Source organism: Tympanuchus pallidicinctus, unplaced genomic scaffold (assembly GCF_026119805.1).
Source record: "Tympanuchus pallidicinctus isolate F22 unplaced genomic scaffold, pur_lepc_1.0 scaffold18, whole genome shotgun sequence".
Lineage (NCBI taxonomy): Eukaryota > Metazoa > Chordata > Aves > Galliformes > Phasianidae > Tympanuchus > Tympanuchus pallidicinctus.
The window spans coordinates 9,455,556-9,470,934 of record NW_026294699.1 but is presented as its reverse complement, the minus strand read 5'-3'; the positions used below and the strand labels follow the sequence as shown (position 1 = coordinate 9,470,934).

The following is a 15,379-nucleotide window of genomic DNA, read 5'->3' as shown; positions in this document are numbered from 1 at the left end:
GCTGCAGCTGCACGAGGCTCTTGCCCCGGCCGGCAGGAGCAGGAGGAGCCCATTCCTTCCTCTCCTTTCTGCAAAGGGAGCTGCTTCTCTCAAGTCTAAATATTTACTGCCGTTTCTGGACACACACACACACAAAAATTAATAAAACTATCCGCGGAGCGAGATTTTGATTCCCAATTATTTTGCCTTTGCGAAGTTAAATGAAAAAAAAAAAAAAAATCTCAACTTTGTTTGTGCATTCTTATTGCAAACACAATGCCAACAATGGCTAAATAGACAGCATAATAAATAGCACCACAATGCCGACATAAAGGCCTTTCTGGTACTGCATACAAAATATAAACTGTGCCATGCCATTATTATTCTGGAGCCCTTGCTGAAACAGTGCAGTTGAAATTCCACCCCCAATGTGCACCTAATCAGCCATTCAGAGCCCCTTAATGACTTGTCAGTTCTTTGCCCTGCCATTTTCTGTCCAATTAATTCTTTTATTGTGCACCGGATAAAGGAAGACAAAGGCCTTCCATGCAATAATGAATCATTAAAATTCAGCAGCTCCTCTCTTGTGCTCTTGGCTCCTCACCAGCAATTCAGGCTGTTTCGCATTCGTTATGTGTGTGGTGGTTAAAATTCACTCTACCTCAAACAAGACCTTTCAAAACGCTTAACCCTTTCCTGGGTGAAGGACTCCATCACTACGTCGTGAATTCAGATGCACAAAAAAAAAAAAAGGAGGAGGAGGAGGAGGAGGGAGAAGAGCGAGGGGAGGAGAAAGGCAGGCGGAGGTATTTTGGGTAAATGTTTTAATATCACGTCTCTGACAGTCACAATATTGCCTGCGTTCACATCTACAAACAAATACGGGGAAGGAACCGGTGCCAGCGCGGCCGGGAGACGCAGAGCAGGCGCTCCCCAACCTGTGCTGCAGCCACCCGCGCTTTGCATCGCTTTCCCTAAACCAACACGGCCCCGACAGCGGGTGGTGGGAGGCAGGAGGGGCACTCAGAGTTTGGATTAGGAGCGGCTTGTTTTTTCATTCCTAATTGGTTTAAGATAAACTGAAAGAAGGCGGCTTTTAGACCTCAATAAGTGTGTCCAACGGGCTTTTTCCATGGGCTTCACTAAATCAGGTCAAAACCAACACTCCAGTTAAGCCAGTGACACAGCGTGTCTGCTTGTGCCCGCAGCCATATGGGAACCTCTTGACGGGTCACCAGCAGCGCCCAGACACTCTTCCAAGCCCTGGTTGCTGCCACCTGAGCACCAAATCCTTCCTGGGCAGGACCCAGCGCCCCCAGGCTGCAGAAGATGCGGGTTCCTCGAGCTCTGTTAAAACTCCTTTTTTTCAGCATGTTGCATGGTTTTGTCGGAAAGCATCGCCTTCCATTTCAATCCTCATGCAGCACAGCTCTGAAACAAAATGAATTTACTTTCCACTCAGACCATAGCTCTGGCTACAGTCCCACTGATGTGACCTGTGCTCACCCTTCACTCCTCAGCCCCACGATGGGAACCCAGAGCGGATGGGAACCCGGCTGCAGGGCGGCAGGAGGATGAAGCAAGCTGTCATCAGCACTGCTTGCTGTGGTTTGGGCTCTGGGGGATTATTTTCAGCTTCTGCTGACTCATCTGAGAAATGTCTTTCCCTCACAGAGCCTTGTGCTTGGCTGCTTGGTGCTGTCCCTAATTCCTGCCTCTAAGGGGCACGAGGGCTTCTCAAGGTGATGGCAGTCCAGCTCGGCTGGCAGTGGTGCAGCAGAAGGACCCAGGAGCCACTTGGTTCTCCTCAGCTCACACAGCACTAGAAGCATCATCCAGAGCCTCCAAGGAAGAGTGGAGCCAGGAGCTATGTGGGAAAAATCCCTGCTTCCACAGGACTCCATGGGAACGGGAGCTTGGAGCCTTTCTGCTGCTGAGTTCCTGCTTACGGATCGGCCTGCAGGCTTAAAAGAACCTGATATCAATTGGAGCTGAACTGAGCCTCTCAAAGGCTGAAAGCAGGGAAATGCTGGAGCATCCCTTAGGAACAGATTCATTCTCATCCTCAGCTCTTCCATCCCTTTCCTGCTTCCAAAATCTCCCCAGCTTTTCACTGCAGCTGGGCTCAGCCCTCCCTATGGAAGAAAAAAGGGGAAAAACAAACCCCTGAGAGCTCCTCTTGCTCTTGCAAGAGCTGTGGGCTGCAGCCGGGGAGTGCAAGGAGTGTGATGGCCCCACATGAGGTTTATTAAAGCTGAGCACTGCCAGGGGGACACCATATAAGAATTTCTTTGCCATAAATCGAATAACTAACTGTAAAAAAAGTGTAACAAAAATGTATAAAACTCCAGGAAAAATTACAACAAGGAGGATAGGAAGGGACTTTTTCCTCCATATAGAAGCAATGTGGATATGGGCTATAAAATTTCCTCTTCCTTACTAAACAGCACCTTCCGAGCAATCCAGATAAATAGCAACAATTATAACTCCCTGCATCAAAATAGAAGAGGAACTATTATCACTTGTATGTTCCTGTAATTATCTTGAGAACCCTTTTTTGTTGACAGCCGGGGGTCAAAAGCCGGCCTTGGTTTCACCTGATCTCATTGACTTGTGCAGAGACATTCCAGATCCGCGCCAGCACAGAGCCACCAGCCCAGGCTGGGAGCACACAATGCAGCCATTCACATCGGGAATTCAGCTCGGGGAAAATCACGTCTCGTACTGAGGGCTTCATCCACACAGCACACAGAAAAAAGGAACAATGCATGAAAATGCATTTGTACAAACAGCAAAGATTTCAAAGCAAAATGCTCTTCTCCGTATGTAACTTGTACCACAGATCAGCGTTCTTGGAGATGTGAGTGCAAAACTAAGCATGGGAAATGAACATGGGGAGATTTGCAGCACGCTCTGAAGTCAGAGTCACTGAGACTGCTCAGGGCAAGGAGCTTTCCCTGCCCGTCACCTCTGTGAGCATCCATCTGGTAACGTCTTTGAGTTTTACTCCATAGGTTTGCAGTGGGTGTCAGCCAACAATTTTCAGTGTCGGTATTTTGAGTGATGTGCACTGCTACCCAACGCAGACATTTTGACTCTGCCTCAGAGTTATGCAGACATCAGTGAAGTCACTGTGAGCTCTGCTATTAAACATCAAGGGGACTGTAAAGATAAGCACTTATATTCCCATCTCTCTCTTTTTTCCTTCCCCAAGCATGGCACTTCGGAATGGAAGTCCCGAAACAACGCACAGAGCAGGCAAAGCCAAAAGGCATCAATTTTTCTCACACAAACTAGACTGAGACTTGAAGCTTACATTGCAACTGGAGGGAGGATAAAGGAGAAAAGAAAGTCTGCTCTGAGAGTTACTCTGCAGCTTTGGCTTACGGTGTAATAAAGTCATTTTGCCAGAAGTTTTGTAAACGAGCACAGAGAAAATGGTGTCCAGTTACAGACACTCTGGCACGATAGGTCTTGGCGAGGCTGCAAGCAGATTTGCTGTGGGACTCTGTTGTTCAGACTTCGTCAATGTTCTTAAGCTTCATTAATTGTCATCACATTTATTATCCTCATGCTCAAACATTTTCCACAGCATTGCAGCACAACCAGGCCCAGTGCGTGCTTCTCTGCACTTCTAATCCCAGCCCCTTCCTCCCAGTTTGGGCCCAGCCTGGGAACTTTGCACCCGTTTGTCTGAACCGCTGAAAACAAACTGCAACATCATCTACATAACCAAAAAAAGTCACAGATGTAACTATTCTAATGGCTGGATTAAAAAAAAACCACCATGTGTAATGTATAATTTTGTTGCTATCGTAATTAAGAGGTATTTACATGGGTTCACTAACCAGAAAACAGAATCTGTTACTGTAAAATTCCTACGTGCTGCACAGAACAGAATGAACTCGGGCTCAAACCATGCAGTCTGACCTTGCAAAGCCTTTCTCACGTGAGCAGTCTCAACAAAATCCTATGAAATCCTTGGGATTATTTGCATGGAAATACACTCCTTGACGAAGTATAAAAAAATAAAGGCAATCTTGCAGCAAGGCACAGCTTAAACACAAGGAAAGGGAGCAACAAGGAGAAAATAAAACAAGATAAAAAGGAAACAGCGGAACAGAAAGCCTCGGTCAACGTTTTATTCTGAATAGCCTCTTTCAGAAATATTCCAAGTTCCACAGCAATGGGCTCAAGGAGAAAGAAAACATAACACAGACTTGATAAAAAGCCACTTTTAATTTTATCAAATTGATCTGTACAAAAGTTAGCATTGCTTAGTCAGAAGCTAGTGAAGAGAACAGATAAGTAACAGCCAAAGTCTTTCAAACTTTATACAGAAAAATAGATTGCATAAAAACGAGTTTTCTGTATTTTTCCCCCACCCCCACGTTCCCAAAAGGAAATATGCAAAAAATATTTTTAGAAAAAGAGTAGGAAACGTAGAAAAGGTAAAAAGATGATAACGTCTGAAACATGTTTTTAGATTTACAAAGTTTTTAAAGGCACAAGTTATCATAAAATAGATGGTTATTATATGCTCAGCATACAATGGAAGAAGTAGAAATATATCAATGAAATATTAGTCTAAAACTAAGTACCTAAACATTTTTTTTAGTGGAGAAGATTTTAGTTTCACAGCTTGATGGATGATACCTGGTCCCTAGAAGCCAAAAAAATGTAAAAAAAAAAAAAAATAAAAAAAATCAAAGCAGAAGTTGATAATTCCTCATTAAATTACATCTTCCTATAAAGTAGTCCTGGTTCTGAAAGCGTACAACTATTTGCAATGCCTTCAATCCAATGTTAGAGCCTGAAAGCAGGTAGGCAGGAAAACACGGCGCTGTCTGCTGCCGGCCGGTCGTGTGAGCCTCCGAATTTAGGGAGCAGCTTCTGCAGCACCCCTGAGCGCTGTGCTGCCTGTGCTGCAGCTCCCAGTGGAGCTCCCTGCTCATGACCAGGTCTGTGCGAGGCTGCAGCCTTCAGCCTCCCTCGAGCGGTTCAAAACAAAAAGAACCCGAAAACCAAAGAGTATCTATAGACTCATAACACCATTTTATTGTGTCATCTCCACTATTTTGATGCTCCCTCCCCACCCCATCTTTAAAAATCTTTTAAAATTCTACTTTTTTTTTTTTCTGCACAAAATTACTTCATTAATTAAAAGACAAAATAATACAGAACATAAATACATATTTAACAGATTAAAAAAAAAACAAAACACTTTAAGCTTCAAAAAAAAAAAAAACCAAAAAAAAAAAACCAACCCAAAACAAAATGTTAATTACAGCCAAACCTTGCTTAGAAGAACTCTCGACTACAAAACAAACACTTCAGACATGTAATTGGTTGGTCCCACCACACTCGCTTGTTCCCACAAGATTGTTACGCAGAATCGCTGGGGTTTCGCTTTCCGTACGCCTTGGTCCGGGTGAGTTCTTGCCCTCAAGGTTGGTCCGTCTCCCACATTGCAACAGACCCTGAAAGTCTCCAACGTCTCTTCCTTTCTCCCCCCACCTCCCCCCCACCCCATTTTGCACTTGTCAGCTTCCACAATGAGCAAGTTCAGTCCTCACAGAGGAGTCGAATGGTTTTGTCCTTCATTTATTCAAAAGGAATCACCAGTCTTTTTCAGTATTTCTTTTTAACTCTTCTTTTTTTTTTTTTTTTTTTTTTATTTTTAATTTTATTAATTAAAGAAAAATAGAGCTCTGTCCTTTTGGAGAGTTTCAAAGCAAGGGGACACCCAGTCGCAACGAGCAGAGTTCCCAGCGGCTCAGGAGGCACTTGGGAAACAATCGCGGCACTCCACGTTCTTCCTCTTCGTTCCTTCATTAGTGCATACATCGGGGAAGCCCTGGGGGGGCTCCACGCATCCTTTTTAAGGCCTTGTCAGGGTTGTGTAGACCGGCTGGTCCCAGTTAGCAGTGGGGCTGTGGGCCGGCGGGATGGACAAGCCGTTGAGGATGGGTGTCGCGTAGGGACGCCGTGAGGAGTGGAAGTAGGGGTACTGATAGATGCTGGAGGGGTAACCGGGATAGGGGTTGTAGTAGTTGGAGCTCTGCAGGTCCGTGTAGTCGCACTGGGAGCTGGAGAAGGAGGCGGCAGCTGTGGCGGTGGAGGCGGTGGTGGCACAGGCCTGGGTGCTGTAGGAACCGTAGTCGGAATGTGCAGGGGAGCCGTGGGACTGGTCGCTGTAGTGACTGGGGCTCAGCTGCTCCGTTTTGATGTGCGGCCTTTGCTGGCCCGAATCAGCCGACGACGGCGATGCCGAGGCCGGGCTCTTGTGAGTCCACACCTGGCCAGCCCCGCCGGCGCCTGCTGCCGAGTGGGAGTAGGACGTGCTGTAGGAGCCAGCACTGGGGCCGTGGTCAGCCGGCATGGCAGTATGGCCATTGAGTGGCAGGTACTGGTCAAACTCGTGCACATCAAAGGTCTCCATGTTGTTGATGACCTCGCTGCTCAGCTCTGAGATGTCCACGTTGCTGAAGTCAATGTTCTGGCGGCCGCTTTCCACGAGGCGGCGGCCCTCGTGCTTCAGCTCTTGCTTGCTGCCATGGTGCAGGTCGGTTTTAGGGGTTGTGGGTGGCGTGGGTGGCCCATGGGGCTGGCCTGGGGACAAAGGGACAGGAAAGTTATAAGGAGAGCAACTACAAAACATCTCTCAAGGAAGCCGAAAACCACATGTTTCTCCCCGTCCATAATGCAAAAGGAGAAGGGGCAACTTTAAAATAGAGCCCTGTGTTGCAGGTGGCTGATGTTTCCCCTCACTCCCCATTATTTCCTCAATTTGGGATACAGTGCTCACAGAGCCAACAGTTCACAGCAAGAAGCACAAACCAATGAGTGCTGCATCCCTGCAGGGTCACCCTCACAGCAGAAGGACCCCTATACACAGATGGCCTGAGGCCAGCGTGGCTCCCCCAGAGCAGAGATGCTGTTCCAGCCATGAGGGAAGGGGCCGGGTCCCAGCCAGGCTGGGCAAGAGCGCAGACACGCCTGCAGCCGCAGGACGTTCGCAATCCTCCTGGAATCTGTCAACACGTACCCTGTGCCAATTCACAGCACTGCGAGAAACGGGGAGCTTCAGGGGGCACCGCGCCCCCAGGCACCCTTCAGGTGACCAATGCATTATTAACCCGTACTGTCACAATTAATTCCCCTCTCTAGACACAAAATCTGAGTCATTTTTTGCACTTCATGCATTTCCAGTTGCATTTAGTAACTAAATGCATGGCCACACTCACAACCTGATACAAAAACCACAGCTCTTAGAGCAACGGCTCTGCTTCTGGACGCCCCTCAGTCCCACACTGCATAGGCTCTGAGCATGCAGACGGTCTTGTGCCCACTGGCAGGTTCAAGTCACAAAGCAACACCCCCAGAACATGCAGTTCTCAGCCCCCCGGGACCCTTTACCTGTGTGCTCGCCATGGTGGTGGCCATCAGCCATGCCCCCCAGCCCGCTGTCTGCCTTGTAGATCTGGGTGCCGGCGTGGTGGCTGAGCTCAGCCCCGGAGTCAGAGTCGCTCTGCCCAGCTTTCACGCTTTTCCTCCTCCGGGGCTGGTATTTATAATCCGGGTGATCCTTTTTGTGCTGGACCCTGAGCCGCTCAGCTTCTTCCACAAAGGGACGTTTCTCATTTTCACTTAACAAACTGGTTTGGGATTGATTTTTTTTTTTTTTTAAATAAGGAGGAAAAAGAAAAATCCAAAATTAATGTCTTTTCCTTATAAAGTTTTCAGTTTATTTTCTGACTCACATCCGCACTGCAATGACCAAAGAGTTCAATACAAATTTGCCGTAGCAGCAAAAAAACCAAAACCATACTGCAAAAATCTGTTAAAATATCAGTTATAGAGGCAGAAAAAAGCACATCCTTACCGATATTGATAATCAGACAAAATACCCCCCCATCCCATTTAAAAATGCCACTTTTCATCCCTTTGCCAAATATAATTCCCACACTCACCCTACAAATGCCACCCCACCACCACGACTCGCAGTGCTGCCCACGTCCAGCTTTGTGTGGGGCTCACAAAGAACTCCCAAAGGCAAAGCAATGGGATCCTTTCTCTTAAATCTCCCCCCAGCCCCAATCTTGCTTTGTACACTGCCGAGGAGCCCAAACAGGCAGCAGCAGTGCGGGTTTGGTGCAGCTGCAGCACACGGCCCAGCAAGAAAAGTTTGCATCAGTTGTGGTAATGGTGCTCATAGCGAGGGAAGTAAGAAAGCAGAGCAAAATTATAGCTAAAAATCGGCTTGTCTAGTTTTACAGATTGTTAGGCAGCAAGCGAGCCAGCCAGCAAAAAAAAAAAAAAGTACATGAGAAAAAGACATTGTAAAAGAAGCAGTAAGAAAATAAGCAGCATTTCTCGGGGGTGTAGGAAGCACTGGAAAGAGCAGGAACGAGCAAGGGCTGAAGAGTCCGAAGCGCTCTGAGAACCGCTCCACAGGCAAAGACGGACAGAGAAAAAGAAGTTAAAGAAAGGGAAAATGTTAAAGAGAAAGGGAAAAAACCAGCATGAAAGAAGCGGTGAGAGAGATGCGAAGCTGCGCGAACGGCAGCGAAGCCCCCGGAACGTCCCCGGCGGCGCGGAGATGCGCGGTGCGGACTCACCGCCAGAGCTTGCCCAGCGTCTTGCTGAGCTCGGCGTTGTGCAGGTGCGGGTATTGGTCGGCCAGCTTCCTGCGGGCGGCCTGCGCCCACACCATGAAGGCGTTCATGGGCCGCTTGACGTGCGGCTTCGCCTTGAGCGACCCGTTGCCGCGCACGGGCATAGGCACCAAGCTCCAGTCGTAGCCCTTCAGCACCTGCGAGACGGCGTCGCGGATGCAGGCGGGGAAGCGCTCGTCCACCTCGGCCGCATCCACCTTAGCGCCCAGCGGGGCGGCACCGGGGGGGCGCGGGGCGGGCGCGGGCGCGCAGCCCAGGCCCTCGGAGCCGGCGGGGGACAGCGGGGAGTCGGAGTCCGAGTCCACGTGGGACATGGAGCTGGTGGTGCCCGCGGGGCTGCACGGAGCCTCCAGCGCCTTGTCGTGCTCCTCGGTCATGTTGAGCATTTGGTGGCCGCGAGCGGGGCGGGATGGGGAAGAGGACGGGGGAGGCGAAAAGGGGGCGCGGGGCTGAGCCGCCCCGAGAAGAGCAGCGGTGCCGCGCAGCCCTCCGCAGGCTCCCAGAAGGCGAGGAAAAAAACCAAAAGACAAATAAAAATACAAAAACCGAGCAGAATATGATTTCAAGAAAAGGAAAAAGGCACAAAGGCAGCAAAATCAGCCAAAAAAGAAAACGAAAAAAAAAAAAAAATCAAACTCTCGCTCCGCAGTCCCGGCGCCCCGCACCGCTCCCTTCGTCCGCTGCCGCGCTCCACGTCCAGTGCAAAACGCGGCCCCCGGCAACGGGCGCCTTTAAGGCGCGGCAGTGAGGCTCCGCCCCCAGCGCCGCTCCCGATTGGTGGAGAGGGCGGGGCTCATTTCCATACGGGGCGGTGCGTGCGGTGCGGGGCCGCGCTGCTCTCGCGCCGCGTTCCCGCCTGGAGTCTCCGCTGCCGCTCGGAGCGGTTCGGTTCGCTGCTCCGTTCTCTGCGCTGCGCGGCTGTAAGGCGCCTTGGACCCTGTGCTGTGCGGTACCGCTGGGGCTGATGGGGATTCCCGGCGGCGGGGCTGTGCTTAGGCCCCGGCTGTGCGCAAAGGTCCTTTTATTCTGGGAGCAGCGGGGTCTCGGTGCGGTTGGGGTGCACTGGATTTTTGCTCCCTGCCCTGTTTTGTAGCTGTTCGGTCGGCGGTTACCAGGAGAGGAACGCGATGCTCCGTGCGTCCCGAGCCGCCCGGTGCCGCCCCGCTCCTCCCGCAGCCTCTGGGCCGAGTTCAGTGCGAGCCGTGCTTCCCCAGAACTCATTGGGAGCATTTGATTCTAATTAGCCGCGGAATCCAGCCCTGTAATTGGGGCTGGAAGAAAGCAGTGCTTCGAATTCCGGCTTTATTCCTTCCTCAGCTTCTCTTTCCCTCTGGAAAAATAGGATCAAGTATAAGATTTACAGGGAAAAATAAGACTTGTGCTCCAGCAATGGGCAATAGCAGCAATATGTGGCTGTGAGCATCCTTTGTTTCCTGCAATGTTTTCTCACCTTGAAATAAAGCGTGCGCTCTGAATTCAAAGTGCTTTCACTTGTGTGTGTGTGCGTCTGTCCTATGGGAAAGTGGGTATATTTCAATGAAGTGCAAAGCAGGAATTTGTATTATTTAAAAACTCTCTCATTTCCTTATTAATGTCATTTCTCAAGATTTCAGCTTTCCGTTTCCAGAGCTGCAAAATGAATTACTTTTAGTCAGAGATTTTTAAATGTAAATCCCCAAAGCATCGCTTAAAACAGTGCTGTCTTAAAGCCTCCCAACACCATATGTAGGGTAACGGTGTGAGCGAGGGGTGAGGGAACGTCTCTTCCTACTCCAAAGCTCTTGGGGCTGTGGGTTTAGCAGTGCTGTGGGACACTCAGCAGAGCTCTTTATGTCAGCTGAGAAATGATGCCGGTCACTGTGGGGTCTCGTGGCTCCCTACTAAATTTGTTGCATGGTGTTTCTGTGAGTCAGGTAAATTGTATTTCATTCTTTGAATGAATGGCAGCTGAGCCAAAGAAATAATCACTGCTTTCAGTCCCTGATTGCAGTCAGCCTCTCCTGGCAGTGCCTCCCTGGGAAGATCCCATTGTCATTGTAGGGTTGGGAGGGCTCTGTGGGGTGAGGAATGGCAACTAGAGCTGTGCTCCCCTCATTGCTGCCCTCAGGCCCAGGTCATCCTGCAGCCCTGAGGAATGTGAGATCAGTGATGCTGCTTTTCTCCTCATTCACATCCTGCTGTCCTGCCTGGCTCCCCAGTGCTGCCTGGGGCAGTGAGATGCACCTCCTGGCCCGCATGCAAAAGCAGATAGGAGGAGAACAACAGGAACCGCTGCCTCTTATTCTGGAGATGGGTAGGAGAAGGGGAGAGCCAGGGATGGGCAGGGCATGTTTCCTCACACCTGCTTTGGGGATCTTGCAGGTCCGTATTTGGTGTGACAAAGAGTTGAGGATGTTTGCCCAGGGATGGGCAAAGGATGGAGCTGCAGGATGGGTCCTGTGGTGATTCCACACCATGTGTTGTTTTATCTGGGCTATCAGCTGGCTGGGAGGAGCACAGACATCTGAAAGGGAAGGGCACCAGGGGCTGAGACAAGGGGCAGGTACAGTCACGCTGCAGTTCCACTTCTGTAGAAGAACGTGTTTCTTCCTTGGTGATTTTGTTTGCCTGGTTCATGCCATATCCTGGTTGATACCCTTTGGCCTTTATCAGAAGAAAGGGGTTACTTCCTCAACCATGCCTATTAAACCAAGCCTCAGATGCCAAAGGAGAAACAGACTGCACAGTCTGCTTTGGGGAGCACTGAGGTTCACGTAATCCAGTGGAGGCTTAAACAGTGTGCTGAACAGGGCAGGTTTAGGGATGATTTGGGAGGGATAAATAAGCTTTTATTGACAGGGTGGCTACAGCAGGACTCCGTCAGGCACCTGCCAATATTGGCAGTGTTTCTTCATTTTTTGAGAAGTCTGACACTGATAAAGTTCCTGGCCAGCTCACACCAATGTTGCTCGGGATCAAGTAGTAAATCCCACATCTGTGTGTCTGGCTCCATCACACTGTCACTTGTCTCTGGGAACTCTCAGAGTCACTGCGGGGTGGAGGAACTCTGACCCCAGTCCTGGTTCCTCTGCAGCACATCTCCTGATCCTGCATGGCAGCGTCCTGGCTGCAGGGCTGTCAGTGCCCCGTGAACACTGGGGAAGGGACATTTCATCTCAGCATCAAAGAGGGGAGTCATTTTCATATGCGTTTTCAGAGCGTACAAGAACACACAGTGGGAAATGCTCTGCAGCACTCATTCCCTCGCTGGGGGGTTGCAGCCAAAAGTGGGCTCTGTGGCTTAATCTGATCGAGTGGTGAGGTTATCATTTTTCAAAAATTGGCTACCTTTGAACTGCAAGCAGACTTTACATGGGAATTTCGAAGAGCAAATAAAAAGAACATTATAGGGAGAAGAAAAAACAATCCCTAATCAGATAAGAGTAACCTATGCATCGTGTTAAAGTAAGCCTCTGACATCTGCAGGATTAATGCTCTGCCCAGAGGATACGGCATTTCAGCGGCAGCTCAGGGATTTCTGCAAAACAAAATTCAGTCATTTTCAGTACAGCTACTGATTTCTAACAGGGAGGAGAAGATGGGCTGTAGCTTTCAGTTAATTTCAATTAAAACAGCAGCAGAAGAGATTTGCTCTCAGAATGAACCATACTATTGGGTCCAATCCTACAGTGCTTGCAAAGGCTCCAGCACAGACCGCTGTCTGCTCATACAAATCTAACACTGGATTTACATCGCTCAGCTGCTTGCTTGATCAGTTGTGGTCTGAAATCTGTCATCCATGCACATGAGTGAGCCATGCTGCTTTGGACAGTTTGGAAACCTAAGGAGTTGGATCCATTTGGAAGATGAAAATGGACAGAAGTTTTTTGCAATTTTTACTTAACACTTGGAGTATTCGGTCTCCGGCATTTATTTCCACAGCTCCCACCACCAGACTTAGCTTTGCTCTCAAAATTCTCAGTGTCACCTGCACAGCAGGAGTGGAAAACAACCGTGTGCTCCCATCAGAGTTCCTGCGTTCCAGACACGGTGCTCCCACTGCAGCAAGAACAAGTCTGTATTGTTACAGCCTCATCCAGAGCCCATTATTAGAGACATTTCCACGGACTGCGAAGAGCTGGGGCTCGGGGCTTGCATCACAATGATTGGAAGCAAACCTGCACTCATTGCACAGCTGCTGCAGTTTGCTGAGAGCAGGGTGAAGAAAGAGGGGCTTAAATATTAGTTTAATATTAGTTTTTATTGCGTTAATGGGGCTCTGAGCTCATGCATCCCTTCTTTTTCTGGACAGCTGCAGGATAAACGTAATGCAGGAATGTGTCTCCTGGCAGCTCCTTTCCAACCCATGAACATTTACCTGGTGAGATGAAGAAACTCAGCACACCTGTGCCAGGCAGGGCTGCACTGACCTTCCCTTGCTGAAAAGGCACATGGAGAGGAGTGCATGGGAATCCCAAGTCCTTTTCTAGATTTCATCATGGCAGGAGATATCAGTAAAGAAATGAACCTCTTAGGAAGGTTTCATTTCAAAGAGCACTCTGTGAAAATCTTCACATGCCGCGTTTGGCCTGGAGAGAAATTTCTGCTAAAAGAAAATCAAAAAGCCCTCGCTGACAAATGCCTTTTTGATTATTAATTTTTAATATCTCAGTGGAAGATGTGAACTCGTGGCTCACATGGAGTTTTTGCCTTGCAGCGCTCGCAGCCGCGGTCCTGGCAGCCAAGGACCTGGACTGAGGGCAATTACAAACCTGAACAAGTTTCTCTTTCGGTCTCAGAAAATGTGTGTAGGGACTAAAACTGAGGGAAAGCAAAATATATGCCAAGGTATTATTTCTATCCAAATTTTAAAAGATACCATTAGCATAACAAAATCTGCTGTAGAGCGATAAATGACACCACAATCAGATTTTAAAGGCCAGGTGATGCAGTGGCAAGAGATGTGTTCTTTCCCGTTGCACAACGCAGACTGGATGGCATTTTTATTTTATTTTCTCAGAATAATGGAGAATGACAGTTTTATTACATATAATTACTGTGATTATTAATTGTTTGTCCTATGGTACCGCTTTGGAATCCCACTTCTGAATCAACACCCCCTCCCCTTGTGATAGACGCCATACAAATACCATAAGAAAAAAGTAATTCTTCCTCCAAAAATCCTTTTCAGTCCTAATCCTGCTAACCCTGGAGTTAAGGATCAGATTTCCACAGGGAAAGATCAGAGATTTTAATGGAAAAAAATATTACATCTGGAAAAATGTTAACTAGTAGAAGGAAGCTCCCAAATTCTTCGTGAGATCCCACCTCCCATTCAGCAGATGCAGCTGAACGCTCCGTGGGATTGCCTATTACTGTATTATACATAAGTGAATGTATGTTTTCTTTAGAGGAGTCCCCAAATGTTAATGCTTCTTTACAAAATAGTTATTTCTGCACACATTCACTCGCTCTGTTTTATTTAAACCCAATTCCTGGCAGCCAGAGGGGGAGAAAGTCTGGACCTGAATGAACACAGGGTAATTTAGGGTGCCAGGGACAGCAGGGCTGAGGTGCTGATGGGGACAGCTGCTGGGTGCTGTGACAGTAAATGCTTGTTTCTCTGACACTTTTGCAGCTGTTTGGAACACAGCAAAATAGGGTCGGGTGGGGGGACGTGGCGGCTCGCATTTTGTTGAATGAAGATCAGCATCAATGATGCCTCTGCGCTGCCTGCAGGCCTGACATTTATGAATCGCTTTCCCTTTGAGACGCAGAGCCTGGCTCTTAAATATCTCGTTTGTGTTACTTGCTGGGTTCTTACATTGTTTTCTTTTCTGATACTTTTGTTCGAGAAGAGGGAAAGCCAACAAAAATTACAACATGAAAATGAAAGCTGACAACAAAAAAAGTGAGCAGAAAACCAAACACAAGACGACACCGCACACAAAGCTGGGCACCAACATGAACTGCGGAACAGAGGGAAGGTAATTCAGCATTCTAATCCACCATTTTATGGCACGTTTTCCTTTACAGCTTGATCCATCTTCCAGTAGGGCTAAAGGAAGGCTCCTACGGCCCTTTATGAGTGCTGGATCGGTCCCTTAGAGTAACAACACATTAATGCAATTTAATATACTTAAAACCTTGCAGCTCGTATCGTTGCAAGGCACCATTGGCACGCTGCTGTCTCAGCCTGGGCTGCAGAGCTCAGGGCAATCCCTCGCCATGAAAACCGATCAAGTTCCGCGTCCCCAGCTCCAATTATTCCCTTTTTGCTAAATCTGTAGCCTAAGCCTTCCACTTTTCCTCAGCAATTTCCTCAATTATCCAGTTTGTTTTACAGACATTGCCACTTAACATGGAATTTGCTGTAAAAGTTTCATACAGACCCCACAAAGGAAACCATTCGCTTCCATCTCCTCACATCTATCTAGCCAAACCTCGTGGCTAATCCGAAGGGAGAGCAAAACTGCAGTCCACCCGCAGCCCTTAACAAATAACTTATTTTTCTTTGCCTATACAATGCACCATTATGTCGTGCTTGTGTTTTTTTCTATTTTTTTTTTTTCCTTCTGACAGAACAATGCAAGCAGCGGTGATGGGAAACTGGAAAAACAAAAGAGGCATTTATAAGGGATGGGTGCACAGTCTGAGAAGCACTGCATAGCGTCACACCTGATAACAGATACTTTCTCAGAGCGCAGCACACAGCTCAGCAATGCGCTGTTTAGTTGGATGGG

The 15,379-nt window shown here is 48.4% G+C and overlaps 1 protein-coding gene across 1 annotated transcript; it reads right to left on the bottom strand.

The window, feature by feature from the left end:
• Nucleotides 1-4,199: 4,199 nt before the first annotated feature.
• SOX8 (SRY-box transcription factor 8) lies at nucleotides 4,200-9,346 on the bottom strand. The gene is made up of 3 exons (XM_052680204.1): nucleotides 8,601-9,346; nucleotides 7,399-7,637; nucleotides 4,200-6,591 (listed from the first exon to the last, which is right to left on the bottom strand). Exons 1-3 carry the CDS (start codon nucleotides 9,041-9,043, stop codon nucleotides 5,861-5,863), a joined length of 1,413 nt encoding a protein of 470 aa, XP_052536164.1. The 5' UTR covers nucleotides 9,044-9,346; the 3' UTR covers nucleotides 4,200-5,860.
• Between the last annotated feature and the right edge of the window lie 6,033 nt (nucleotides 9,347-15,379).

Bases quoted from the DNA above. Each gene is read 5' to 3' on its own strand.
- SOX8 (XM_052680204.1), bottom strand. From the start codon at position 9,043: ATGCTCAACATGACCGAGGAGCACGACAAGGCGCTGGAGGCTCCGTGC. The intron at 7,638-8,600 runs GTGAGTCCGCAC...ATCCCAAACCAG, and splicing joins ACGCTGGGCAAGCTCTGGCG to TTTGTTAAGTGAAAATGAGA. The intron at 6,592-7,398 runs GTAAAGGGTCCC...CTTTGTCCCCAG, and splicing joins CCACCATGGCGAGCACACAG to GCCAGCCCCATGGGCCACCC.